General features: G+C 40.3%; 1 protein-coding gene across 2 annotated transcripts; it reads left to right on the top strand.

Moving 5' to 3' along the window:
* The first annotated feature begins 412 nt into the window (after positions 1–412).
* LOC114565730 (calcium/calmodulin-dependent 3',5'-cyclic nucleotide phosphodiesterase 1C) lies at positions 413–26189 on the top strand. Of its 2 annotated transcripts, none has more exons than XM_028593942.1 (16): positions 413–504; positions 4035–4148; positions 5859–6041; positions 7934–8000; positions 8210–8326; positions 8887–9027; positions 11653–11753; positions 12434–12562; positions 13088–13189; positions 16350–16470; positions 17526–17607; positions 19432–19552; positions 20587–20756; positions 23961–24185; positions 25175–25234; positions 25917–26189. In XM_028593942.1, the coding sequence occupies exons 1-16, from the start codon at positions 470–472 to the stop codon at positions 25931–25933; spliced, it is 1785 nt and encodes a 594-aa protein (XP_028449743.1). In that variant the 5' UTR covers positions 413–469; the 3' UTR covers positions 25934–26189. The 2 variants fall into 2 exon arrangements, with proteins under 2 accessions (XP_028449743.1, XP_028449742.1); XM_028593941.1 differs by having other exon boundaries at positions 25914–26189.
* The last annotated feature ends 652 nt before the right edge of the window (positions 26190–26841 follow it).

Genomic DNA, 26841 nt, shown 5'->3' with positions numbered 1-26841 from the left:
GCTGGCTGCCCGCGGACGGACGCTACCTAACAGCTGACGGACACTGCCTGCCGGCCGGTGGTCTACAAAATTTCCCAGTAGATGTTTTGGTTCCACTCCGCCGCTGGGTTAAGGAAAAGGATAAAGGGGAAAGCAAACGTAATTCGCGGGAAACAGCCCATGTCTCTGGGGGACGCCAACAAGGGACGGTTGGGTTAAGAAAAACAACAACGGGAACAGCAACGGGAAAAGACCTCCGGTCAGCTTGAAAGTCCTGTGTTTTCCCCTCAGACCAATTGCCAGAGTGACAGAGAAATGGCTCTGCCAATTGCTATTTGGCAAGTGGGCGGAGTCAAGCGTTTAGCTCCACCCACATTGAGCCACTCCTTGATCTGCGTATTCCAGTAACCAACAGGTGGCGGTAACACGCCAAGATTTGCTGCAATGTGCCAGCCAAGGCAGGGAAGACGAAGACTGCAAGCTAGCAAATATGGCTGTTAAAGGAGAACTCCGGCCAATTTTTATGTGAGTACTGTCGATAGAAATAAAAATGACCAGAATCGGTGCTAGCAAGCTGGAGTTGCTACAGTCTAGAGCTACCAGTTACCTAAAACGGCAGTTGTGGGGGCATGTTCTAAAGAGTGCCTTTGTGTCTCTTAACAGACACAAAATGCAATTAAAATGTCTGTGCAACATGAACAGGGCCCTTATGGACAACAAGATGCTTTTTCAACTCAGACATTGTTTAAATTCACCTACCCTGTCTCGATCCTGCCGGTAGCTAGCTCGCCCTGCTAGCTGCTAGCTGCTAGCTGCCGTCTGGAATGAGTGTGTTCAGCCAGGCTTCGGTGATAATCATCACGCAGCAGTTCCGTGTGTAGATGTAGCTCATCCATTTTGTGTGCGATCGATCTGGCGTTGGTAAGTAGGAGGCCGGCATCCTTGCTTCTGCTTTTTCTCCCGTCCCCGCCTTCGTTGCCTGCTGCTGCCAACAACAATCCACAAGTGCCCGGTGGTCTGGCTATGTCCTCCAGAGGACAAGTCATGCCTTTGCGACAAAAAACTTGAAGTTTATTCACGTAAAATTGGGAGTTTTCCTTTAAAGCAACACTAGAAAACTTTTACCGCTTTGGTCCACCTACAAGCTGGAAGCGGAATTGTCCATTACATTACATTGTCCAGTTCATTCGAACTACAGATCCGCTACCCTACCCGATCTGGCAAACTTGCATAATGAAATGTAATGTACAATTCCGCTTCCAACCAACCTATAGGGGGACCGAAGTGGGAGAAGTTCTTTAGTGTTGCTTTAAGAATGCTGGATTTAAAACATTTGTTAGACCTCAAGGATACACACAATGCATTTTGGTGAGTAACACCAAAAAACTAAAAAACAACTAAAAAAAACAACTAAAAAACACTGAATGTAAACCGTCAGTCAGACTGCAAGCCTATCAGTGTGCTACTCTGGCCATTTTTTCGCCCTGCAAGTGAACATACCTTTTGTTCGTTTACAAGAAAACTCCACTGGGCCCCTTTCAAGGAACAAATCTTGTTCATGCAATCTTTCTTCTTCTGGGCAACACTAGAGGCATGGCTCTATGTACGGCAATGTCAGTTTGTCTGTTGGTTGGTCGGTCCAACACATTAGTCCAGGCTGAAATGTCTCAACAAATGGATTGCCATGGAAATGTGTACAGACATTCATGGTTCCCCAGACAATGTGTTCTTATGACTTTGGTGATCGCCTGCAGGTTGATAGTTTGGATTCAGAGTGAAATGTCTGGACAACTATGCCATGAAAGTGTAGGGTCATCGCTGCATGAATATGGAAATTATAACTGTGTGGCTCTTTTGCAGAGGTGTACTTGGTGAAATACCCATGTTATTTTCAGCATTTCCTACCTGATATTGCACAGCAGATAGTATGTCAGTGGTTCACATGAAGCCGTGCAGATCTATAGACACAAATTGCATGCTATTTTTGAGGGCTTCTAATAACATTCAAAAGAAAGTCGGCTGAGTGTTGAAAATTATCTGGTGTAGGGTGTTTCACTGCTGTGCACACAATACATTTAGGCCCCAACCCCAACTTTGGCCATAACAATTTTAATGAATGGAAAATACATTTATGAATATTTAGATTAAGACATTTTTATTCAAGCTTCTTCACAGGAATATTTTAAAGCCTTCACAAAAATTACAACCGCTGCCAGGGATTACAATAAATGAATGCATCTAAAATCTCTTTTCCTTCTCCACCTTTCTGCTTAATAATTCAACAGCAAGCGTAGCCTCTGCAGGTATTCACTGTGAAAGTGAGCGCGTGACCTCCAGCACAGCAGCAGGTGTTATAGTGCAAGAGATTGCGGTGTGCAGAAATTGATGTTAAGTTGCTTTGTTCTTTAGTGTTTATTTAAAGTGGGTTTTTGCCGGGGTCGAGAATATTTTTACACAAGTGAATTGGTGTTGAAAAGTATAACAGAGAGAAGATCGTCTTTGATCGTTTCAGTGATAACACACTTTTTAATTTTTTTTTTCCCCTCAAATATTACATTTATTCAGTTATGTTCAGGTAAACCTACAACCTACATTTTTCATGTATAGGAAAGTTCCTCATTATGCTTCAATGTAAAATCACCTAACTGTACTTTATAAACTCAACTGGTATATGTGACAATTAGCAGTGAACTAATTTATTTAACTGTCAGCCACAAAACCCGCAATTGCTTACACATGCCTGCCACCATGAAAGCGAAAATAACTTTAAGAAGGACTTTTCTGTCTTCATAAATTACTGTTGGAGTGCTCAAGATTACAAAAATACAATCTAAACCAGTCAAGGGCAAAACAAGTGACACTGACCTAGTATTGCAGGCAATCTGATACAATTGAGTTGTCAATGGTGTCAAAAGCCACAAAGGAGCACATATAACTGCAATATTAAAGCTATTTTAATTTTAAATAGCTAATGCATGCAAATGAGTCCAAGCAGAGCCTACGGACATTTTTACTTCATCATAGCAGGAACAGCACAGGTGGAACTAATAACATTAACGATGGCTTCATTCCAATTAAGTGTCCCAGTAGTGAGCCAGCGTGCACGATACCAGAGCTCTGGAGCTACCTGACACATGCAGTTGTTATTAATGGTATTAATTACACCTGTGTTTGACAAGTCAGAATGTCTCTTATGAGACAATGTTACACTTATGCAAATCAAGTCATTTAAGAAGGACTTTTTTTTTTTTTTTAAAGAAAAAGACTCCCATGAACTTAAAGGAGAACAGTATGAAAACAAAGTGTTATGTGTTATATGTCCCACCCTAACCCAACTTTTTGGTCCATATATTAACTTATTTAAGTTTGTTGTTGCTTTTGTTTTTTTAATGATTATTTTTTTTTAGGGCTTTTATTGCCTTTATGATAGCTGGAGAATGACAGGAAAAAAAGGGGATGGGGGGGACAGAGATAGAGAGAGAGAGAGAGAGAGAGAGAGAGAGAGAGTATGAAATGAAATGACATAATAATGCTTGCTCTTGGGGGAATTACTGTAATTGTTGGGGTTTTGGAACTTATAGAGTGTGGTCTAGACCTACTCTATCTGTAAAGTGTCTCTAGATAACTCTTGTTATGATTTGATACTATAAATAAAATTGAATTGAATTGAATTGAAATGCGGCAATGGGCCGCGGTTTTCAAGGCAGAGTAAATGAACTATATTAAAAATAGAAAATAACAGTTTTCTCTGGTTTTGTTGACTCCCTGCTGACCAGCTTTATATGGATGTGGAAATGGAAGTGTGCACTTAATATCACAATTAAATTAATCATATTGGTCAGATAGTATTGTGTTTGCTGTCTGTTGCTGTCCCACTTTGTGATTTAAACCAAGAGGACAGGTTTATTTTCACAAAAGAAAACAAAAACATTGTCTAGTGCACCAGCACCCCAGACCAGATTAATCTAATTCAATCAGTTGCAATTAATTTCTCATGTCAAGAAGGCAGGGGGAGTAATCCCATTTGTTAAATGACTGTTGAATCTCTGTTTTAGATTACGATGTCTGGTGAAGCAACTGGAGAGAGGAGAGGCTTCCCTCATTGACCTCAAGAAAAACCTTGAGTATGCAGCGTTGGTGCTGGAATCCGTTTACATCGAGGAGACGAGGTAAGAAAACAGTAGCTTCTTACAGTGGAACAACTATTGACATGGTTCATTTATTGAGAACAGCACTGACAACAGCCAGACTTGAGAAAATGGAAAAAGATGATTAGTATAGCAATTTACACTGGAATTCTAGGTTTCCTTTTAACCATTTTGTCTCCCTGCTTGGTTACATGTAAATGCGTAACAGGCAAATTGCAAACCCTATCCTAACCTAAGTCTAAAGTACTACTGTCAGGATCCGGCTGTGACTGACTGCTTTTGTGCCACTCTTGTGGCCATTTTGTGTATTGTGTTGTGATTTGTGCTTGTTGCTGTGTTCCATGTGTTCTGTGGTTACCTGTCTGTCATGTGTCTTTGTCTCCGCCCATCCCCTTATTTGGTCTACACTTCCTGTCTTGTTAGTTTCCCTCCAGTTCTGCTCTCACCTGTTCTCAATTGTCTCGTTAGTTTCCCTCCGTTTCTGCTCTCACCTGTTGCTTGTTACTCTCTTGTCCAATCCTCTGTCTTTCTGTTCATTGGTCTGTGTATTTCTACACCCCTCTGTTCCTTTGTCTCTTGTCGGTTCGTCTCTCTCTGTTTGTTCCTGTGAGTCCTGTTTGTTTGTAGTTGTGAGTTTTTAAGTTGTAGAGTCAAAATAAAGTGTGTTAGTTCTGCACATCTGCCTGAAAGAGTCTTGCATTTGGGTCCTCCTGCTGAAACTGTGACAACTACTCTATCTAAGAAATATTTTACTTTTTACTCCAGTATACCTAGTTACTTTTCAGATGAAGTATGCATTGTTACAGATTAGCCAAAAGCATATGAAACAGTAAACATTAACTCCACCATGACCAACTACAACATCTAAATACTGCTTACATGTCAGTGCATCAATAATAATGATTTAATTATATAATAATATGACTTCTGTGCTTAAATGCAAGACTTAAGAGTATTTTTGACATTGTTATTGCTACCATAAATTATCTAAATACTTCTTTCCCCGCTGAATTTGATGTTTATGTGGCAAATGTCGGCAGATAGACAAAATAACAAAACAGATTGAGCGTTTCCTGATCTGCCGCCCTCTTTGGTTAGGTTTAGAAAACAAAAACTACGGCAAAAAATTGCTACGGTACTGTATGGTTAAGATTAGGGAATACACTAGGTCAGTGTATGTCAATAGCATATTGCAGGTCCAGAATCTGAGATATGACCAGGCTTATGGAATTATGTAAGCCTTTCGTCATCTAGATCTCACCAGATTAGGGCCAGCGAGGGCACGACCACTCCAGGATGAAGGATGTTGAACTATCCAGTGCAGAATCCATGTGGCACCATGATTATCAGTGTGATGTCAATGCTTTTTCTTTGCCATAAGAACATGTATTCAGTTCAGAGGGTGGAGACCAACAGGCTTTGCTCTTGATCCCCTGTACATGTCAACACAACAGGGTAGTTGTGGAGAATGATGTCAATGCCAATTCAATTGGATTTGAATACTCCCCATCATGGTGTTTCAAGAGGCCTGGGATGTTGGATATTACATAAGAGGTGATATTATTTGATGGACAGCGCTGGGATTTTGAGTTTGATCCCCTGTAAAGGTAGAGCTGCGATAAATGCAAACATATTTTCATATGTTTTTAGTCTCTCTGCATCTGTCTGTTTTCCCCTTCTTTGGTTTCTTCTGTCATTTACCTTACATCCCTCCCTTGTCCCATCTTTCAGGCGTTTGGTGGACACAGAGGATGAGCTCAGTGACATCCAGTCAGAGTCGGTGCCCTCAGAAGTGCGGGATTGGCTGGCCTCCACCTTCACTCGCCAGATGGGCCTGATGCTGCGGCGCAATGAAGAGAAACCCCGCTTCCGCAGTATCGTCCACGCTGTCCAGGCTGGCATATTTGTTGAGAGGTAAACGTGTTTGTGATGCACAAGCACACAGCCACATTCACATATTGGCAAGTAGTCATCAATGTTAAATATTTAATATGGATTGTTACCTTTATCTTTCTCCTACTGAAGTTGCAAATCTATCATGGCCCAGACCAACTTAAAGCAGATCTATCAAGATCTTTAGTTTAGCCTTGATTTATCAATGGACAACAATGACGTTTTTACACGTTTCAGTGTATTTTCTGCACATACATTTACAATACTGACATTTTGCAAAGCCTTGTGTTTCAGAGTTTGTTTCAGATTTTCTCACCTTTTTCAGTTGGATATAAAAATGTAGAAACTTACTTTTCATAGGTGATCCAGTAAAGTGAACACAATGTCCCAAATCATATTATATTTACTATATAGTGTAGAGCTGCAACTGTTGCTTAAAATTAAATAATTCAGCTGTTACTTTGATTTTTCCAGGTTGTTTCTCAGTTCTCTAATGAGAGGATTTGCTGCTTTTCTTGTTCTCATGCTAAAGTGAATTATTTTTTGGAGTTTTGGACTGTTGATGGAACAAGACATTTAATGACACCATGCACTCTGGGATAGTGGATAGTGTGATGGACATGTGGGTTCACTGTTTTCTGATGTTTTATAAACAAAACAATGAATCAATTAATAGAGAAAACAATCGGCAGATTAATCAATAATGAAATTAATTGTTAGTTGCAGACCTAACATAGTGCACTGTATTTACTCGCCATCATTTTTTTGAGTGTCCGAGTTGTGTGAAAGGTCTACAGAGGAACAAAAAAAATAGTGTCCATGGCATTTACATTACTACATTATAGATGCCAAAATCAATGATGGCGCAAAAAAACAATGAATTATAAGTATATAAAATCTCAATGTATTGCTCACTTCAGAGTCAATTATTGAGTGATCCAGGAAGTAGTGAATGATGTAAGTGAAAGGGGGATTGATTATGGATACAGGAAATCGCTAAATGTTTTTGTTGTCTTGGCCAGATAATTGGTAATTTAGTGCATAATTTTCAAATCTCTCTGAACTTGTATGTGTACTTAGTACTAGTGTCAGCAGAAAAGGTGGAGAAGACAACACAAACCTCTAAAGTGCTACAACTGGGTTTGAAAACTGGTATGGTCCTTTATCATTTCAATCTGTTGGGAATATGCGTGTATCATCTGCACAGTGACTCACTCACCTGAGTCGACCATACATCACCACAGCCTTCGCAAGCTCAGCTAAGCACAATCATTCAGTTTCAAACAGCTCCAAGGCTGTGCTTCGTCACACACTAACATGCAACATGCATTTGTTCAAATCATTAAGCCTCAAACATGTAAGCTGTAATCTTTCTTAATCTGTTTTTACAGAGGGCTGTCTGTTTTTCAGACATTTACAATAAAGAAAGATTGGGAAAAGAGAGGATGAAAATAGTTATGACAAAATGGCCAGCTTAACTGAGTTGCATTTATGGAAGCTATTGTAAGACACCTACTATTAAAATAATTACACATTTTCTTGTATACCACTGTTATGTGTTTTTGAAAGGCTGAGCAATGTACACCAACGTTGCTGCCTTCCAACTGCTAATCTAATCTAATGGAGAATTACACAGCTTGTTTAGATTTTACGATTAAATTAATCTGTCCATCATATTCGACAAAGCCTTAAACCTTTTGCATGTGAAAAAAGACTGCAGACTTGCAGGTGCTGTTGCCTTTTCCCAACTTAACCTTTTCAACACAGTTTCATACTGAGTTGTGTTGATTTTAGGGTTTATCGTGAGTCTTGGTGGGGAAGCTTCCAGGCTGTGGTTTAGGGCCAGTATGGTAACCTCTGCTGTTTAAACTCAGCGGTACGCTTTATTTGATGTTTTTATCTCATCCAAACAGGATGTACCGGCGTACCTCTAATATGGTGGGACTCAGCTACCCCTCGTCTGTCATATCTGTGCTTAAGGTATTAACACTTGCACACACATCCAAGCAGAAGCACACAGATGTGAAATAACTTTGTACACTATGTGCCAAAATCAAAACTACATAGCCTAGCACAAATTTGACTTGCAGTACAATGCATCCTAACAATTTGTTGAGAAGATGAGAAGATGAATATGTTGTTTAAGGAGAAGCATTTAATTATTTAATTATATATAATTTTTTTTACAGCATGTTGACAAGTGGTCGTTTGACGTGTTCGCTCTGAATGAGGCCAGCGGGGATCACGCACTTAAATTCATATTCTACGAGTTGCTCACAAGATATGACCTCATTAGCCGTTTCAAGGTAAAGCCACAAGGATATACAGTACCTAGCCTATATACTGTACCACTGTTCACTGCTATACCTTTGTGTCATTAAAACAAGGAGAAGCTTAAAATATTCAATACAGATCACAAGAGCCTTCACAATTCCCCTTCACCATGCCTGATTTGATGGAAGTCAGCACACTCACTTCTCTGTCTTTTAAGTGTTAGATTGTGTTGTTGTATTACAACAATGACCATATTATGAAGGGGGTTGGACATCTGACACTGGTGGAGCTCATTTTCCACAGCGTCTTATAACTTAGGACACTCCACTTAAAGTGACAGCATCTTGGAGCAAATGACACGGGCAATGAAGCCGACATGAATATGTAATCGTGGTGTGCAGTAGCCTAAATGATTCACGATCCATGATTTTATGATATCAATTTCAGATACTGAGGAGATTGTGCATGCATTGCAATTGTATGTGTTCATTATTTACCAAATAGCCTGAAGAAGTTGTCTTTACTGTCTGTTGTTTTACTGTTTGTTTGTTTTTAGCTTGCAGTCATTTGCTGTTGATTTGTCTGCCGTCAGATCCCGATCTCTGCGGTTGTGTCATTCGTGGAGGCCCTAGAAGTGGGATACAGTAAACATAAAAACCCCTACCACAACCTGATGCATGCTGCTGATGTCACACAGACTGTACACTACTTGCTACTCAAGACTGGCATGGTGGTGAGAAGCATTTGACTGCACACCTACATGTTAAGAAACCTACAGAAACCAGTTGAACATATAAGAGTTGGTTTGGTTCCCAGTAGGAAAGCTTGAAATAATGAATAATGAAATACTTTTATCCACATGGTATTCAGAACTCTTGTCAGCTGCCAGCCTAATTGCAGCTTTGTCTGACATGTCATCTTCTAAATATGGCTTATTTTTTCATTGGATAATCCATAAGCCAATCTTTCATTAAAAAAAAAACAAGACACCCCAGTATTCCTCAGGGCAGGTTTGAGATACAACAACCCACATTTCTAAGAATATCTGTCAAAATGTGACGCGTATTAATGGTCATTTTCTCAACATTTGAAGTCAAATGTTTTCTGACTTCTTGCCCAAACATTGCTTAATTTCTACTCTTCATATTTCATGTTGCTTTTGTGTTTTTTCTCCCATCTGGTGACCTATTCACTCCTTTCCCCTGAAGTGACTTTAGGGCATTTCTGATGCTGCATTCACTCCAAAATAAAGCACTAGCCTCAGTAAAGCCAAGTTTAAAGTCCAACCAGCCGGCCGCCCCCGCTTCCAGTGTTTTTATTTAATCATCTTAATAAGGTGGCTGCGACAGCTGTCGACATGGTGTGTTTCTTTGGGCATTGCCTTGCGGAGTAAACCACATTACTGCTACTACCACAGGCTCCTGGGAGAGCCGGATAACAGTATCTATCATTTCACAGGCCTTCCAGACTCCATTAAATCAACAACAGTTCATTCATAAAGCCAGCCCAATAAGGAAATATACTGAGGGATGGAGTGGCCATCTTGCCCCCACCCAACCCCCACCCTCTGTTCTCCCCCATCCCCCACTGTTGATTAGTCACCGATATCAACTGGGCTTCCTAAACTAAATCCCCACTCTGTGTTGTGAGTGGACTCAGATGCATGCACATCTCCAAGAAAACTTTCCACTCACAGGTGTGTGGTTGCCATAAATAAAAGCACAAACATAAAGGTACAGTCCTACTACTTACGTCCTTATCTTTAGATTAATGTGGGTGTTGCTCATATGATGGAACAAAATTTTTACAATTATTGTTTTTCTGGTAGTTAAAGGAAAAATGTGACATTTTGGGAAATATGCTTATTGACTTACTTTGCGAGAATTAGATGAGGAGATAAATACCACTCTCAAGACTTTGCAGTGTTAATTTTGCTAACTGAAATGAAAAAGAGGAAATCTGTTGACAAACAATTTGTGACTAAAATGTAAAACAATAAAAAGAAATCAAAACAATCATCTATCGAAATCTCTTCAGGTTTTCTTTCCCTAGTGGGATTTGGCGCTATCACCGCTGCGGATCGGGTTTGATTCCTGGTCAGAAAAAGCTCCCTTTATTACCTAATTTCCCCTCTGGGGATTAAAAAAGGTTAAATTTATCCTATCTTAAATTTATGCAAATAGAGTACGGACTATTATAAACACAATATATACATAATGATTTTAACCCAGTCTAGTACGACAGTACATCTAAGGCCTAACCAAATTGCAGAATCAATTTAGTAATTTTGTAATAATTTAGTCGGCTATTTTTGACCTCAGGACTAAAACTAAAATCTAAAAATTGCTTACAAAATGAATACTGGTTTATTAATACAGGGGGCCTAGCTCTGAAGGTAACTAAATCCACCTACCGGCACCTCTTAAGCTCACTAATTACCACATCATATCTTGCTTGTTTAATCCGTACAAAAACTGAAGTGCAGAATGACGTTATGGTGTTACGGTGGGTTATTTCCTGGGCGCAGCTAGCCAGGTTAGATTTTCCCCCTGCTTCCAGTCTTTGTGCTAAGCTAACTAGCTGTGGCTACATATTCACCCTACAGACATGAGAGTGGTATCGATCTTCTGATCTAACTGTCAAAGTGCATTTCTCAAAACGTCGAGCTATTCCTTAAGAGTTTCTGCTATTTTCACATCATCCTCTTCTTTCATGAATCGTGACTTAAAAGGTTTAAACATATAAACACAAAGGTTTAAAAACACAAATAGAAAAGCATTATGTGTATCCTCACCTATGACGGCATTAACTCATAATATAATTAAAGACAGCATGGCTTTTTCATTTATAGACTGAGACTCTGAGAGGAAACGATGAAGGAGTGTTTGAGGTGACAGTTTAAAGTGGTGATTTTCAGTAGAGCTTGTCTTATCTAAAGCTTCCTCTGCTTTTCTGACCTTTCCCCTATCTTCTCCTCTCCATTTGTTTCCTTTTATCCCTGATGGTAATATATTCCTCATGCCAAATGCTTCTCATGGCATCCTTAATATCACCTTTCTCCTCTAAATCTTTCTGTTGTGATGTACCATTTGCTGCATTGCCCTTTTTTCCATTCGCTGGCTTCTCATTTCTCTTCTCTAATTTCTGTCCATTCTTTCCTCTTCTGTTCATTACTTTCTCCTCCTTCCTTCCTGTCGATGTCGCTGTCTTTTCCATCTTGTTGCTTCCCGTCCTCAACAAACCCCCTCTTCTATATACTTCTCTCAATATCCCCCTCCTCTTAATTATCTTCACCTCACAACCCACCTCTTCCCTCCTCTCCCGTCCTCCTCTTCTTCTCCTTCTCTTTTGCCTGCAGCATTGGTTGACTGAGCTTGAGATCTTTGCCATGATCTTTGCGGCGGCGGTGCACGACTACGAGCACACAGGGACCACAAACAACTTCCACATTCAGACAAGGTAATGGATCATAAAATCAAAAATGCATGGCACTGACTCACCCGATCAATGTTTTCATTTGCAGCGAGGGGGCTTTACAATCACACTGAGATCGCCTGCAGTGCAGTAATAACACTGGGGCATACGGGAGTCCAAATGAACTCCAAACTCTTTGCCCTTGAGAACTGGAGTTGGAGAGAACACATTGTAACAAAATCTTTTCTTATAATTACAATAAAATTTACTAATTTTGTTGATACCCTTTATTAATCTCAAATGTATCCTTATTTTCATTTTAGTCCATTTTCTACAGTGAATTAAACTGAAACTTCATATAAATAATGTTGTCCGAATAAGAATTTTTCTATAAATGATACATTTCAGAGAGGGAAGCCTTTCAGATTATTTCATTCCATTCGCTAGCAGTTTAATCGTTTTTGTATTGTGTACAACCTGTATATCTTTGACATTGCGAATTGCGTTTTATATATATTATTGGTGCAGTAGAGGTAATGCATAAATCATTCTCGGGCTTTGTGTTTGTTTTGTTCTGTGTTTGACTTTGTCCCTCAAGAGTCTACCCTATAAGACACATTTTACATATACATTGAAGACGTAGCATCATCCAGGGGTCCATTATTTCTCTATAAGATGTTCTTTCCAATATAGACCAAACTATTGCCTTGCTTTCTCTTTGACAGGTCAGACACCGCTATCCTGTACAATGACCGTGCAGTGTTGGAGAGTCACCATGTCAGCGCAGCCTACCGCCTGCTGCAGGATGACGATGAGATGAACATCCTGTACAACCTCTCCAAGGATGACTGGAGGTCAGTGATACCCATGCTTCGACAGACAATAAGAGACTGAGAGAGCTGAGTGACAGCAAAATGTTATCAAACTCAGAGATGTTGTAGCTAGAGACAGATAGAGAGGCAGACATGACGGGTGGAAACCAAGCAGGTCAACCAGAACACTTTGACAATGAACATATCACCTCTTCAAAGCCCAAAGTTAACCTTATCGCTTATTTTTCAACATTTACATTTTAACAACTATGCTCGGTGGAGCAAAAATCTGAAAAGCTGGATTACCTTCAAGATCCAACAACTTTGTACTAAATGGAACTGTTATGTGTGATAATACATTAAAAGAGACAGCTGCAATCCAATTTCTCACGGCATAAGCTGGGTCTTGTCAAAACAGATATTATAAATAGCTCTTAAAAAACCATGCCGGCTGGCTACATTTACTTTTAGTGACTTCCGAAATAAGTCTGTTTTTATTACCTGCGAGATTGACACTTAATTATACAGCACATGGCTCATGTTTCCCTCTGTTTTGTTTTCATACAGAGAGCTGCGGGCTCTGGTGGTGGAGATGGTGCTGGCCACAGATATGTCCTGCCACTTCCAGCAGGTTAAAACCATGAAGAACTTCCTCCAGCAACCTGAGGGGTCAGTTGACTTGTCCTTCACTGCTGTTTACACTCCCTGCCCTCGTCCCAGCAATCTATATCCTCATTAACCCTGCCATCAGCCACTGTGTACTAACCTCCAGCTGTTTACAACCCAATTAACCCTGCCCTGGGGTACACGCAAACATTCACAACACAACAAACATTAATGTTGACATACAATGGACTCTTAGCAAACAGACAGATATTACCTACTGTTTACTCTGAATTAATATTAGAAATGGAATGAATATTTTGTAGCCAAATAGTACCAAATGTTATGCATTATGCAGTCCAGGTATACAGGAAGGGTAGGGTAGAGTAGGGTATTGCTACAGGCCATCTAAGACACAAATAGTATAATTTGTGCTTCTGAGCTGGAAGTCTCCAGCAGAGTTATGGTGCAGTCACACCAGATTTGACATGGTGAAATTTATTTGCACACTGCGGTGAAAAAAAGCTGGTGGCAGAAATATTGCTGGCAGGTTTGCTGGAACACTGTAGGCTGCTTCAGCTAAGATGAACATCTAATAAACATTTGCCTCCCACAAACTATGTAATATTGTCTTTACCAGCACTTATGTTCTGCTGCTTGTATTCTGCAATCCGTGCATACAAATAGAAATATCAGCTATAAATGCGTCCTCACCACTTACAGTGTTGGCAGATTTATTTTATTTATTTATTTTTATGTTTGTAAGCATTTCTCAGGAACAGTTGTGTTATCCACTTCTTCCAGTCACAGTAGACAAGCTAGCAATACTACCAAAAAATAGGCTACTTACGTCTTCCTCACTGTCTCCGTCTCTCACATGAAGATCTAGAAAGATTTTCTAAAATGTAGCAAGCCAAAGTTCAGTTAGGTTGAAGTCTGTGCGAAGAAGACAAGGCCAGTTCTATTCGCAACAGGAAGTGAATATGTTTCAAATGAATGGATTGTTTTTTGCTGCACCTGAGGTCACCAGACTGCAGCCAGAACTTCCTTTTCACACATTTTGAGCACAGCACCCTCTACAGTGACTGATAGCCGGGACTGCTGTACATGCAGACAAAGAGCTGTCATTTGCAAACAGAAATAAAAGACAAGCAAACTATCATATGACGTGATGAGTCATCACTACTGATGTAGCTGCAACGCTGACGAGAGACGGCTGTAAGAAACTCGTTGATCTCTGGGTATTCTCTTCACTGTGATAATGCCCAGCGCTCGGCACAATTAAAAAACTGCTCAGAAAGCAGTGATGTGGAGATAAGCAGCTTCCTGAGAACATATGTAGGAATCAACAATATTCTGCTGCCTATACTTGTGACTACTGTATATCTCAAAATTCAAAGAGTGCTGACTGGAAAGCAATCATCAAGCCACAGTATAGAGTACACACACACACACACACACACATGCACAGATACGAGATTGCAGTCTGCAGGAAGCTGTAATGCTGAATAGACTCTAATGGGAAGTAATTCAAACCAGTCTGCTCCAAGGCTGCTTTGAGGGTACTTCAAGACCCAATCTGCCACAAATGGAATGAGGTGAAATTTGAGCCAGTCTTTCTCACCTCTGTTTAACCTTGTGCTGTGTGTGTGTGTGTGTGTGTGTGTGTGTGTGTGTGTGTGTGTGTGTGTGTGTGTGTGTGTGTGTGTGTTTTCATTTGTGTGCCTATTTTCCATATTGAACTGTATCTGTTCATTCATGCATCAGTTCATTAAACATCATATTTTTATATGGTTATCAGATGATATCTCAGACACCGCTGATGTCTGATGAGGTCTTCACACTGTGTTCCAGCGTAGAGAACCGATTTGCCTAATCGAGGCAGTATGTTATTTATTTTTTTACTCTTTTTGGATGAGGTGTTTCTCTGTTTTTAAGGTGGCTGAGTACGTGTGTGTTTTTATGCCCATGCCAATATACATCTATGTATATTTCAGCATCTTTTTAATAAGCGTTAGCAGTGAAACATGTTAGCATTTTCTTGTCTGTCACTAGTTTGATAGCTTGGGAGGGCCTCTATTAGATCAGTGCCATCACAACACTTAAAGGATGTCTAATTGGCAACAAATCCCATGATAACACCAACAATTGATCCTAATAATAAATAATAAACATTGTCCTACAGCTTCATTCCTAATAAAACATGTAAATGAGCAACACTGTTGTACCAGTTGACATGTTTCCTTATTACCATGAACACAAACTGTAGTTTATTTTGGGTCAATCAACATATGCTTTTAGAAATAAGCACTACCAAATGTGTATTAATCCACCACTGAAAATAGTCCCTAACAAAGCACTGGTTATTGCTGTTAAATTAATGTTAGTTTCAAAGAAATCACCAAGCCTTTTAAAAAAAAATAAAGATTTAAGTCTTCAGTGGGAATAATATTATCAAGAGACAGACTAATACATTGGTTGTTTTAGACTATTTATGGGATTTGTTGACAATATCAACAGCCTTAAAGTAGAAATACTCCTTGACCTACAGACTCCCAAACCCTTTTGCAGTCAGCCATTGAAATAGCATATGTTTTAAGGGTTCTTACATCTTGCTCATTTGAATTCTATGCATCTTTTGCAATTATGCAACCTCCAATGGTGAGTTTTTACTCCATCTGCTGCAAAGCACTACATCTTGTTTGCACTACATAAATGTGATCCAGTTGAAATTGTTTGTGCACATGTTGCACTTAGCCACATATAGCATATTGACATAGTTTTTGGCTTCAGGGACACTCAGTTCTTTTGAAATGCTCTTGTATCCTTTCCCCGATTGGTAGATTTCCAATAACCTTGTTGCAGTTTTGTCTGTAATGTCTGATTGTCTTCATAATGTAGTTTTTGCCGGACATTGACTAAGCAGGGGTTTGACATACCAGATGCTAGTTTATTTAAGCTAAAAATCCCTTCATTACATAAAGGTGATCTCATTTCAAGTTATTATGTTACCTCCAAAACCATTTGGCTTCACCTGTAATGATTTAGGCATCTTATTCAAGGGAAAAATACATACAACTTCAGTTGATCAATTTGTAGAGATCTGTTACCTCACTTAAAAACAACATTCCACACTTAAAAAGCCAGTTTACAGGACCATTTAAAAACAAAACAAATGAAGATACTCTCTGGCCGACTTCAGTTTTGTATCTGCTCTCTTTTGCAGCGTTGACAAGCCCAAAGCCCTGTCACTGCTGCTGCACACAGCAGACATCAGCCACCCAGCCAAAAGTTGGGACCTCCACCATCGCTGGACCACCTCCCTGCTGGAGGAGTTCTTCAGACAGGTGAGTGGGTGTACAGTACCCAGACAGGTCACAGAGTAATGCATGAGTCCAGTGTATGCTTCAGTGGTTTGAAGATGTGAGGTTCAGATGCATGATGATAGAACATAGCATGCTTTCCAGCTGGTCACATACACAGAGCTAAATATTAGAAACACCTTTATAATATATTGCTATATAATCTACGGCCTCAAAAATGACCATATAGTTGAAACATCACCTCTGAATAACTGTTTCAGACAGAAACAGGAGTTAGGGAAGAGTACAGGTCAATTAATTTAAAATTTTAATTTAAATTGTTTTTAGCTGCTCCTTTGGTATTGGTGTTTAGGATTGTACTGGTTGCAACAAAAGCTATCTATTTTTCCAATTTAGTCCCAAGTGTGTTCAGTTTCTTTCACACCAGGAATAAAATAATGACATTATTAGTGAATGATTGTTTTAATATGGTGCTTTGGAACAACTCTACCTCCCAAAGCACTTTACATTAGTAAAATATGCAGTCATATTCATAAATTTAATTGAAGACACTCTGCTTCTTATCGTTTAAAAGAAATGATGCCGTGACAAAGCGCCATAGTAGATTAATATGCACAACATTACCTCTTTGACAATGCATCTGTCTATAAATAATGAATTGTGGATTTGTTAACGTCAACAAGAAGGACAGGCGTTTAACTGGTGCTACATTGCTTTCGTCTCTTCCATTATTAATCCACATTGTTCTCATTATCAGTGCTATTGTTATTGTGGCTGCTTTCATGAGGCCTTTATCTTGCTGATAAATAGCATCTCCAAAGAATATTGCCTCCTAACTCCACATCTCATCTGTTTGTGACAAATCAGAAGAGAAAATGAAACACATTTGTGGCCCAAAAACAACGTGGGGGCGGGGGCCAGACAAGCCTGTTGATAGAAGTGTGAGCATATTATGGCGTTGTGTTCGTGTACTGTGTGTGTCAGTCAGTTGTGTGTGCATGTCTGGAGGGTGGGGTAAATTTTTTATAGAAACCAAAGACTGAGAACGATTTGGACTGAGAAAGCTGCTATATTTCCAGGGGGACAAAGAATCTGAGCTCGGCCTGCCGTTCTCTCCGCTCTGCGACCGAAAGTCCACAATGGTGGCCCAGTCCCAGATTGGTGAGTGGTTTCTCTATCTCCATGTACACCAGCTGCATAATGCTGTGGGTATACAAGTTCTGCTCCAGCATGCGTTTGTTTTCTTTTTCTTTTGTCAAGGTAGTTTCTTTATTTCTGTACATTTATATTAGTCTCTCAAGTAACAAATTACAATTAAATTGGTTATTGTGCTTCCCTTGATAATGATAGTATGACAGTTTTCTTGATAGAGAACTGATATATGATAAATAACAAAACAAAAACAACTTCCACCAAGAAGATAAGGCAGCCTTTTTATGGCTGAAAGGTCAAATCCAGGGAACAAGGCTGCAAAGCACTCGCTCATCGCTTGTAAATCTTAATAAAGGACATCTTGAAGGTTTTATCCTTCTTAAACACTCACATTCTCACGTTTAGACGGCATCCTTGCACAGAGTGAGGACTGTGCATTTTGTCCCTCATCTCTTACATCAAAATAGCATTAGGAAGAGATCTTTGCAGCTACAAAGAGGAACAAATACAGCAACCAATAGTGGGGTTTCCATCAACGTATTTTTAATGCGCATTTTGAAGTATCGCATTAGAAAATGTTGATGGAAACAACAAAATTCAAAAACACTTCCTCAAATTCGCAAAAAAGTTTTTACGCTCGCTTGAGTTGGTTTTGCCTTTTTTGAAAAAGAGTTAATGCGCAAAATGGGAGATGGAAACAGCTTTGCCAAATAAGTTGTGACGTAGCGAACATGTAACTCACGTGACTATAGTCCCAGTATCCATCGAATGGGGGAAGGATTGGGATATGCGTCCTGACGCGGTCCAATTGGTCAGTCAGGACAGACAACAAACTACTTCTCTTGTTTTAAGGTGGTTTATTAAAACTGCAATAATAATAAAAAACTTGTACAAGGATCTTTTCCGTTTGTGAGTCCACAGTCAGCCAGCCGCTGTTACTCTGTCTCTTCACGCTCCAAAAAGAATACTGAATACTGGTTACATGAGATTATATAGAAATGTGCAAGCTATTATGATTGGCTAATACTAAGGTGGGAGGCAACCATGGTTTAGACTCGGCGCTTCCTTGTTGGTGCACAGGCTGGTCCCAGCCTCTCGGCACACGACGGTCCAACCAATGGGAGACGTCGACTCCCTGGAGGATTCCCTCTCTCCCTTCCTCCCGGGTATTTTCCACTCGAGGAATTTAATCCACTTCCAACCAGTCTACGAACATGTTTATGCCACAACCCTGTATTCTGCACAGATGGCCAACTTGTACAATGCTACTTCTCTCCTTGTAGCCAAAGAACTTAGCTTCTAAACTCTTTAGCAAGCCAGTTTGCAATCTACAACTATGCGTAACCTCAACTTGTGATGAAACTACCCTTTGCGTAGTCTAGTTTATTCGCTCTAAAGCAGTTGATGGAAACGCAACATTTGAAAAGTTTGCTTAAAATTCACTTGACAATTAGATGGAAGCATGACTAATAACAGTGTCAATGTACAGATAGGCATGTGAGTATTGTTTAAGATAGACTTTAACCATTTGAACCTAACCCTTTAATAGCACAGTAATAATTAAAGGCTAGATGAGAATATTTATGTTTTTATTAGCTCAGAGTTTCTCCCATCTTAATTCTGGCAGGTGGACAGTCTAATGACACCTATAGACTTATTTTTATTTGTATCTCAGAGTTGATAATTACTCTCTAATCTTAATTTCATAAATTCCAGCTTTATTTTGTGCTTTTTTTTCACCCCGGTCTGCATTAAACAATTCAATCACTTAAATAATGAATGTGAAAATATGCACTGATATTATTTTATTATTGCTGATATCTTTGTCACCAGGGTTCATCGACTTCATTGTGGTGCCCACCTTCACTGTGCTGACGGACATGATGGAACGTATCGTCAAACCGCTTATCGACGAGGCATCCCATTCCGGTTTTGCCGGCTTTAGACGCTCAAGGTGAGCTGCAGCACTTTCATTTGGAAATTAAAACTTTGGATTCTTCTTCAGTAGATGGAAGTGGGTGACTGTATGTAAAGCTGAGCAAATTTTAATCAACCTACCTGCTTAATCAAGAATGGAAAATCTACTGTTTTCTTCCCTTCACCTGCTATTCTAGTAACTGCTCGCTCAATGACGTGATTAAACCTCAGCAGCTCCCCTGCAGTAACAGCATATCAAATGGATGTATTGAGAACAGCAAATGAGTCTCCCATGAGTAATCCATTTCTGTGCGTGGAAATGTCTCCACTTTTCATCGGGCAGAGCCACACACCTTGAAATTGATATTTTATAGATGCTAAACTCATAGTCACTGATCAAGAGTGGGCTTCAGTGCTGGATTGGCATACACAATAGCCTCTCGAGATACAAAACAAAGAGATTTTATCTCCGCTGGCTTAATTAATCGGCGCAGTACTTTGAAACCATCCAGATAAGAAAGTAAATTCCACTTGCTCTTGCGTTACTAATAATCAAACTATCCAGAGAAAGATAATTTTAAACAATTTAGTCTGTTATTTGCGTCTTTTAAAGTGAGCTTATCAGAAAATACAGCAGTACTTGGGGAGTCTGGCTCTGCATCTTCCGTTGCACCTGCACATCAATATCAGCCTCCCCGTTCTCCTCAACAGCAGTCATTAGCATCACTCAGTGGGCCTCCAGTCAAAGTTAACTGAGTGGAAATCTCAGATAGTATTTTCACTTGTGCAGTCTCCTTGTCTTCGTACACACCTGGGTGCTAATGGGGTTCCATAGACTTTTCTTCCAAGCATTTATAGCTGCTTTCAATCTTCTGTAACTATGTCTTCTCTCTGATTATCCACCCGTCTTTCTCTCTTTCTTTCTCATTGTGCCTCTGAATCTGAAAGCTCCTGTTTTTTTTTGTGACCACTGTGTCAGTAGAGCCACACAGAGCTTATATCATGGCTGTAAACTCTTCGTCTTGTTGAACTTTTAACTCCCTTCTTCCTTCTAATTTTTTTTCTGTCCAGTCTGAACAGTATTAGCGCAGAAGACACCAAGAGGCACAGTTTGAAGAGCTCTGACAGCAGCTCATCTGGACAAAGCTCTCTGCTGACGGTGGACCAGAAGAACTTCAAGGCCTTGTGGAACGAAGAGGTTTATCAGAACAGAGAGAGGTGGAAAGCTCAGGCTGCTAAAGGTAACAACCAATAATAATATACACAAAAATGAAGGTGATTTGGGTACTCAGGGAACATCAATGTCCTCTGTCTGAATGGGGTAATTTGTTTCATAAGTGTGCAGGTAACTGCTACGGATGGTCTTTCTTTTCAGGTTTTAATTTTCCTCATGTTGTTGTCCTGTTGAATAGTAAGACCAGTTTGTGCATAGCTCTTTTTTTACTGGATTTTGACTGACCTGCATTATTGTGGGATACACAGCGATCAGTACGTCCACATACATGTTTTTATTTAAATATTTAATTATGTAAGTTGGTACCACTTTCTAGTTATTCTACATCCACGACGTTCCACTTCAGGGATTGCTCCTGTGCCGCAGAAAATTCCGGCGGATGTGCCACCTTTCCCTTTTCTTTTTTGGCTTTCCATCATACACTCTCTGTTAACGTTACCGATAGACTTCCAAACGTGCCGCACCGCGGGAGCAGGACTGGCTGGAGCAGCCCGAGAAAATATCCCCGGCTGGCTTCAAACTTCATTTCTGCTCTGACACATAAACTCATCAACTAATGTCTAATGTACAAAGCACCAGAGACACAGTTTAGTTAAAGTGGTTACACACCAACCAGACGGCCAACCCTCGGCAGAAAAGCGGAAATGGTGAAATGATCAGTCGCGTCCCCGAGGTCCAAAAAGTGCCACAGAACACACCAAAAAGACGAGCCGAGACAAGACGTAATACATCTCTATAACAGCAGGCGGCGCTAATCTGTTGCCCAAGAAATGAAAACCGGCAGCTGATTGGACGAACGCATCACATGGGTTTGTTTTCTCCGGAAATTCAAAGCCAGACTGTCATGGCGGCCGTTCAGAATGCGATCTCATATTGTACTAAAATAGTTAACTGAAACGTGTTTCTGAAAACATTTTAAGCGAGAAATAGGCCATGCAGTTCCTGAATCTGTCTTCATTTCAGCTCAACAAAGGTCAGTTTAAAAGATTTTCGTCAGATTTTGAGAGACTCTAGTCACCTCATTCCGCTCCCCATTTCCGGGTGAGTCCCGACTGCCCCGCCGCCAACTGAACATGTCAGGTCGGCCAAAATGAGGGCCGACAACCCCCCAGACTGACGACGGCACGGGACACACAGAACAGATTCGAGTCACTGACCTCACCAGACTGTCCAACGGCCGATAATCGGCCCCGTATGTCACGGGCTTTACACGTTAGTCACACACACACACACCAATGCAAAGTTTCGACACTTTCATTACAACTCTTGTTGTTGTAACGTTACACTTGGGACATAAAAAAGCTCCACTTCCAGACAAGGAATCACAACGCGCTGAGACACTGAACTAGCTACAGCGCGGGGACATTTAGCGAAGCCCACAGGCACACAGACTATGTTCTTATCATGTCTCGTCCTGGTGGCTCCACAGCCCCTTGTTCCCCGAGGATCCATGTTGGGAACAAAAAAAAAGTCAACGTACTGTGAACAGCCACCGGCAGGCAGCTCCACAACAGCAGCAGCAGCTCCAGCAGCACACCGCCCATTGCGAGTCCTCTGCGCCACCGCGTTAGATCCACAACTCCTGCTCCATTGTCCGATATCTACTCCTTAATTAAGTTCCAAACACTTTTCTCTGAACACTGAATTTACATTTTCAAAATCCTTGAAAAACTTCCAAACTTTCTTCTTTGTAATTCCCGTGGAGCAGCTCGCAGCTAAACTAGTGTCTGAGATCTACGCAACCTACATTCAGAACACCAGCTGGTCTCAGACCAGTGGTCTGTATGTACATTTTTGGGCGTGAAAAAGGTACAGACCAGAGCCAATTAAGGTACAGCTACCGAGTTGACGTCAACTATTAGCTTCGTTGGGATTCCCCCTTTTTAAGCGGCAGTTTCAAATTGTTAGATTTGCATAGGAAAGAGGTGTCAATGGGACTTTGAGGTTCTCTGTATGCCCATTTTACCCACCGAACTGTTGTTATTCAACTATAACAAGGTAAACTCGGTTTTGCATTCTATCACCCCTTTAAACCAATCACAATCATCTGGCGTTGCTGTATTCCAGACGCAGCAACGGTGGCTCTGCAAAATAATCTTGAAAACGAACTTGTTTCGGTGAAACATTTGCACCCCACAAAAGAAAACGGCACATTAAATATTGTTCACACAATACAGTAACGTGAGTTATTTAAATTAGCTGAATACATAGTTTGCTCTTAACACTGCATCACCGTGTGTACTTCTTCCACAGCAATCCTGCCAATCGGTCCAAAAATGTCCCAGTTAGATAGTAAATGCCGTAAATGGAAATGGACTTTTAATAATGAATAAGAACAGCTTTTAGGTTGCCAGGTTATATATAATTTCTGTCATTTGTATTTATCCTCCTCCTGCATGATACTTGTTTTATCCTTTCAAATAGCTTTTAAATCAATTTATTAACAGTTTATTATCATTTACAATTATTGTAAGAAGAATTTATTCATGAATAATTGACATTTCTGACTGCAGTCTTGTTGGACTATAAATGCGATTTAATTAATGTGCATTTATTAGTTGATTACCAATATTTATTATCAACACCTACAAAGAGATTTTTTTCTCACAACCTGCAACCCTCCTCTCTCCAACTCTCACTCACTGTTTCCATTGCTGTCTTGTGGTAACAAGTCACCTCTCGTGAGATTTCAGGATAAGACTTGAGCGAGACTTAATTAGACACAATAACAAACCGACCGGATCAAGCGAAAGGTAAATAAAAATGTCTCTAGGGTCCTTTACTATAATGCTGTCAGACACTTATGATAACAAGCTGAGCCTTTCAGAGGTAAAAACAAGCTATATTGCCCCAAGTGATTACATTGCAGCCTGTTACGCGGCTGCCAGCTGCAGGGCTCTCGCTCAATACTGGTCTAATTTCAAATATTGTTGTCCCCATTAGTCACTTAGGCACAAAAACATGGGAAAATAGGGTCCAGGTTAATAGTTTCTCTTTAAGTTAATATTCATAAAAAGGTTTTAGATATCTGCCTCATATCAGGTCGGAAACAAAACAAACGGTCCAATGAGCTCTCTCAACCTTTACTGGCTTGAAGTAGGAATCAGGTAGCGATGAATTAATGCACATGGACACCGATGAACTGGACTGAATGAATGACACACACATTCACACATGTGCTAACCTGCCTCCACCCTCCATGTGACCTCAGAGGCGGAGGAAAGAGCTAAAAGGGAAGCGGAGGAGCAAGCCCAGCAGGAAGAGGCTAGGGAGCCCCAGGAGGTCCACACAGAACCAGAACAGCCTGAACCAAAGGAGGACGAATTGGAGGCAGAGGAGTCAGCAGAGGTCAGCGAACAAGATGGTAACATGGGGGAAACAGAGCCAGGAGCGCAGCCTGGGAGCGCCACACACAAGAATCCTCCACTGCAGAACGGTACGTCCCTTTAACGGTGAAATCCCACAGCATGAGGTCACATATGGCAGTTTCTCTAAATGTGCTATATGATCCATAGGAACTAGGGGTGTGACGAGACGCTTACTCCACGAGACGAGACACATCACGAGATTGGGTTCACGAGAACGAGACAAGACGAGATTTTTAAAAAAAATTTAAAGAAATCCTCAATGATGAAATATATGAATGGAAAATAGTTTTTTTATTCAACTGACCTTGGCTTCTTTGTAGAGGTTTGGAACTACAGTGCGAGTTAAATGCGCGCGTGATGGGATGACGTACCTCGTTTCCAGTGTGTGGAGGAGTCACCGAAATCCGACATTTTCCACCACAGAAAATGGCCTCATATGAGCTGCAATGAAAACACCTATGTCCCTCGTTATTGCCGTGGCTCTTGCACTTACCGGTGGCAGAGATGCAAAGGCTTTTAGAGTTGTTTGCCCTTTTAATGTTTTTGTCGTGGGTGCAGTAGTTAGTAGAGAGAAAAGAGAGAAATCTCGTCACGTTTTAATCTCGCGAGATCTCGTAAAACGAGATCTCGTCACACCCTTAATAGGAACAGTTAGTGTGTTGCAAGAGAATGTAAAAGAACTTCAGAAAGAAATTCCCACTGTGTCCCTTGTATTTATGGGGCTTCGTATATTATTGCAATGTTTGTAGGAGATATGTGTATTAACATTGTACAATATTTATTAGACATTACCTTTTTAATGTTTTGAATCAATGCAAGAATATGTCCACTAGAATTTGAATAAAGTTCTGTGGGTTTGAACTATGGTTTGCTGCATGCCACTACGAGTTTGTAGTCACTGACTGGCAGGTCAGTAAGGTTGAACATGTTCTTACAAAGTTTATAAAGGAGAGAGGATGCTTTGAGGATTTCATTTTCTTGTTTGGATTGAGTACATGTTTCCCAATAATAAATGTGTGTGAGTGTGACAAATAAGACGACTATTCTGACTTTTTAGGAGAGTTGTCTGAAGGGACTGAATCTCCAGAGGATGAAGAAAAGAACAAAAGTGGCCATGGTGAGTTTATTCCTGCAGCCCACGACTACTGACAAAAAATAAACTAAAGTGTCTACACTGAGATGCCAGTTTATTAGGTACACCCAGCTAAAGATCAGAACAGCCCTGCAATAAATCCTACCTTCATTAAGGTAATTTGTAATTTACTTTGAATCTCTAGGCTATTGCTATATTATACAGAGGTGTTTCTGTCATTCAGCCTAACCTCCTTGATATAAATTGGGTGGACAGAATAATAGAAACACTTGTATGTACCTAATAAACTGGCATGTACTTCATGGCATTATGAAAAAAGGTTTCAACCAGTATTTCAATTCACTCTCCCTAAATCTTCGTTAGGCTGTGGAGAGATAACATCTGCACTGAAATACAACTCTGCGGTAGGAGGAAAACACTGTATGTGTACCTACATGAAGATTCATAGAGGTGGCAGTGTGTAAATGTTGATTCAAAGACAGTTTTTTACCTGCAATTTAAACAATATTTTCAATCAGTTGAAGTCAGCTCATTAATCATGTGGAACATTTGACCAGATTTTTTGTGATCAAAAGATTAAACAGAAATTGTAATCCATGGAAATTAGTCGTCCTCCAGGGAGATTTCCCAGTAATAGATGATCAGTTTGTTGATATGTATTCTCACCTAAATTATTAATATTCCTTGTTTTTTTTTCCCAAAGCAGAGGTGGCGATGGAATAAGCGAGCTGTAGAGAATCGCGGCCATACTGTTGCATCTTTGGTGTGTTGCTGCCGACCTGAACCTGCTGTCACCTGTAAAGGGGGGACTCAAACTCACACCAGAGGGAATGCCATTTGTTGGACTGTGTCGCCCTCTACAGGACACCAAGAAACTAATACTTTCACTTCCTTTTTTGTCTCTGTGTTTTTACTTTTACCATGTTTATACTCCTAGGCTCTTACATACAGAGCTTGCAACTCTACCCATGTGCATTATTCCTACCTACCTGCTTATTGATAAGGTTAAACCTGATAGGGAATGACCTTAAGGCGACGGCAGCGATGGTGGGGATCAAGAGGAGCCTTTGAAAGACTGACACTGAAAATGTTCTTTTTTTTGTTATCCAATCTTTTACTTTGCTCTAAGTTGTGTGTTTAACTCAGCCACAGACATGTAGCCATTGTACAAGTCCCACATCTCACTGCTGTGTTATGCATCCCGGACTATCTCTTTATTAGATTTTGACATCACAAGTATCGCCTGGTAAAATAAGGTTATTTAGAGACATTAGGTTTTGCGTCACAGTCATTTATTTTGGTACTTACTGAATAATACACAAGTGTGGATTTGTGGAAAATGCATAATAGAAGGATGTCTATAGCTGCTACACAGTATGTACAGCATATGAGTATGTGTACTGTACACTGGGGTTGAATTCACAGGTTTATAGCACTACTATTTTACTAGAAAATACTTCTAAAACACTTCCACTCTATGTAGAAAACTGAACTTTTCCCTGTGCTTTAGGAGCTCCTGTTGAGAGTCTCCTATGTTTGCTGAGACTACTACAAAACAAGTTTTTTTTTCCACCAGTTGTGGCTCATTTTTTCCCTTTCACGTTTCCTCAGACATTGTGCAATTACATGCC

This window comes from Perca flavescens, chromosome 12 (assembly GCF_004354835.1).
Source record: "Perca flavescens isolate YP-PL-M2 chromosome 12, PFLA_1.0, whole genome shotgun sequence".
Classification (NCBI taxonomy): Eukaryota; Metazoa; Chordata; class Actinopteri; order Perciformes; family Percidae; genus Perca; species Perca flavescens.
The sequence above is the reverse complement of the archived record's forward strand: the minus strand, read 5'-3'. Positions and strand labels throughout refer to the sequence as shown.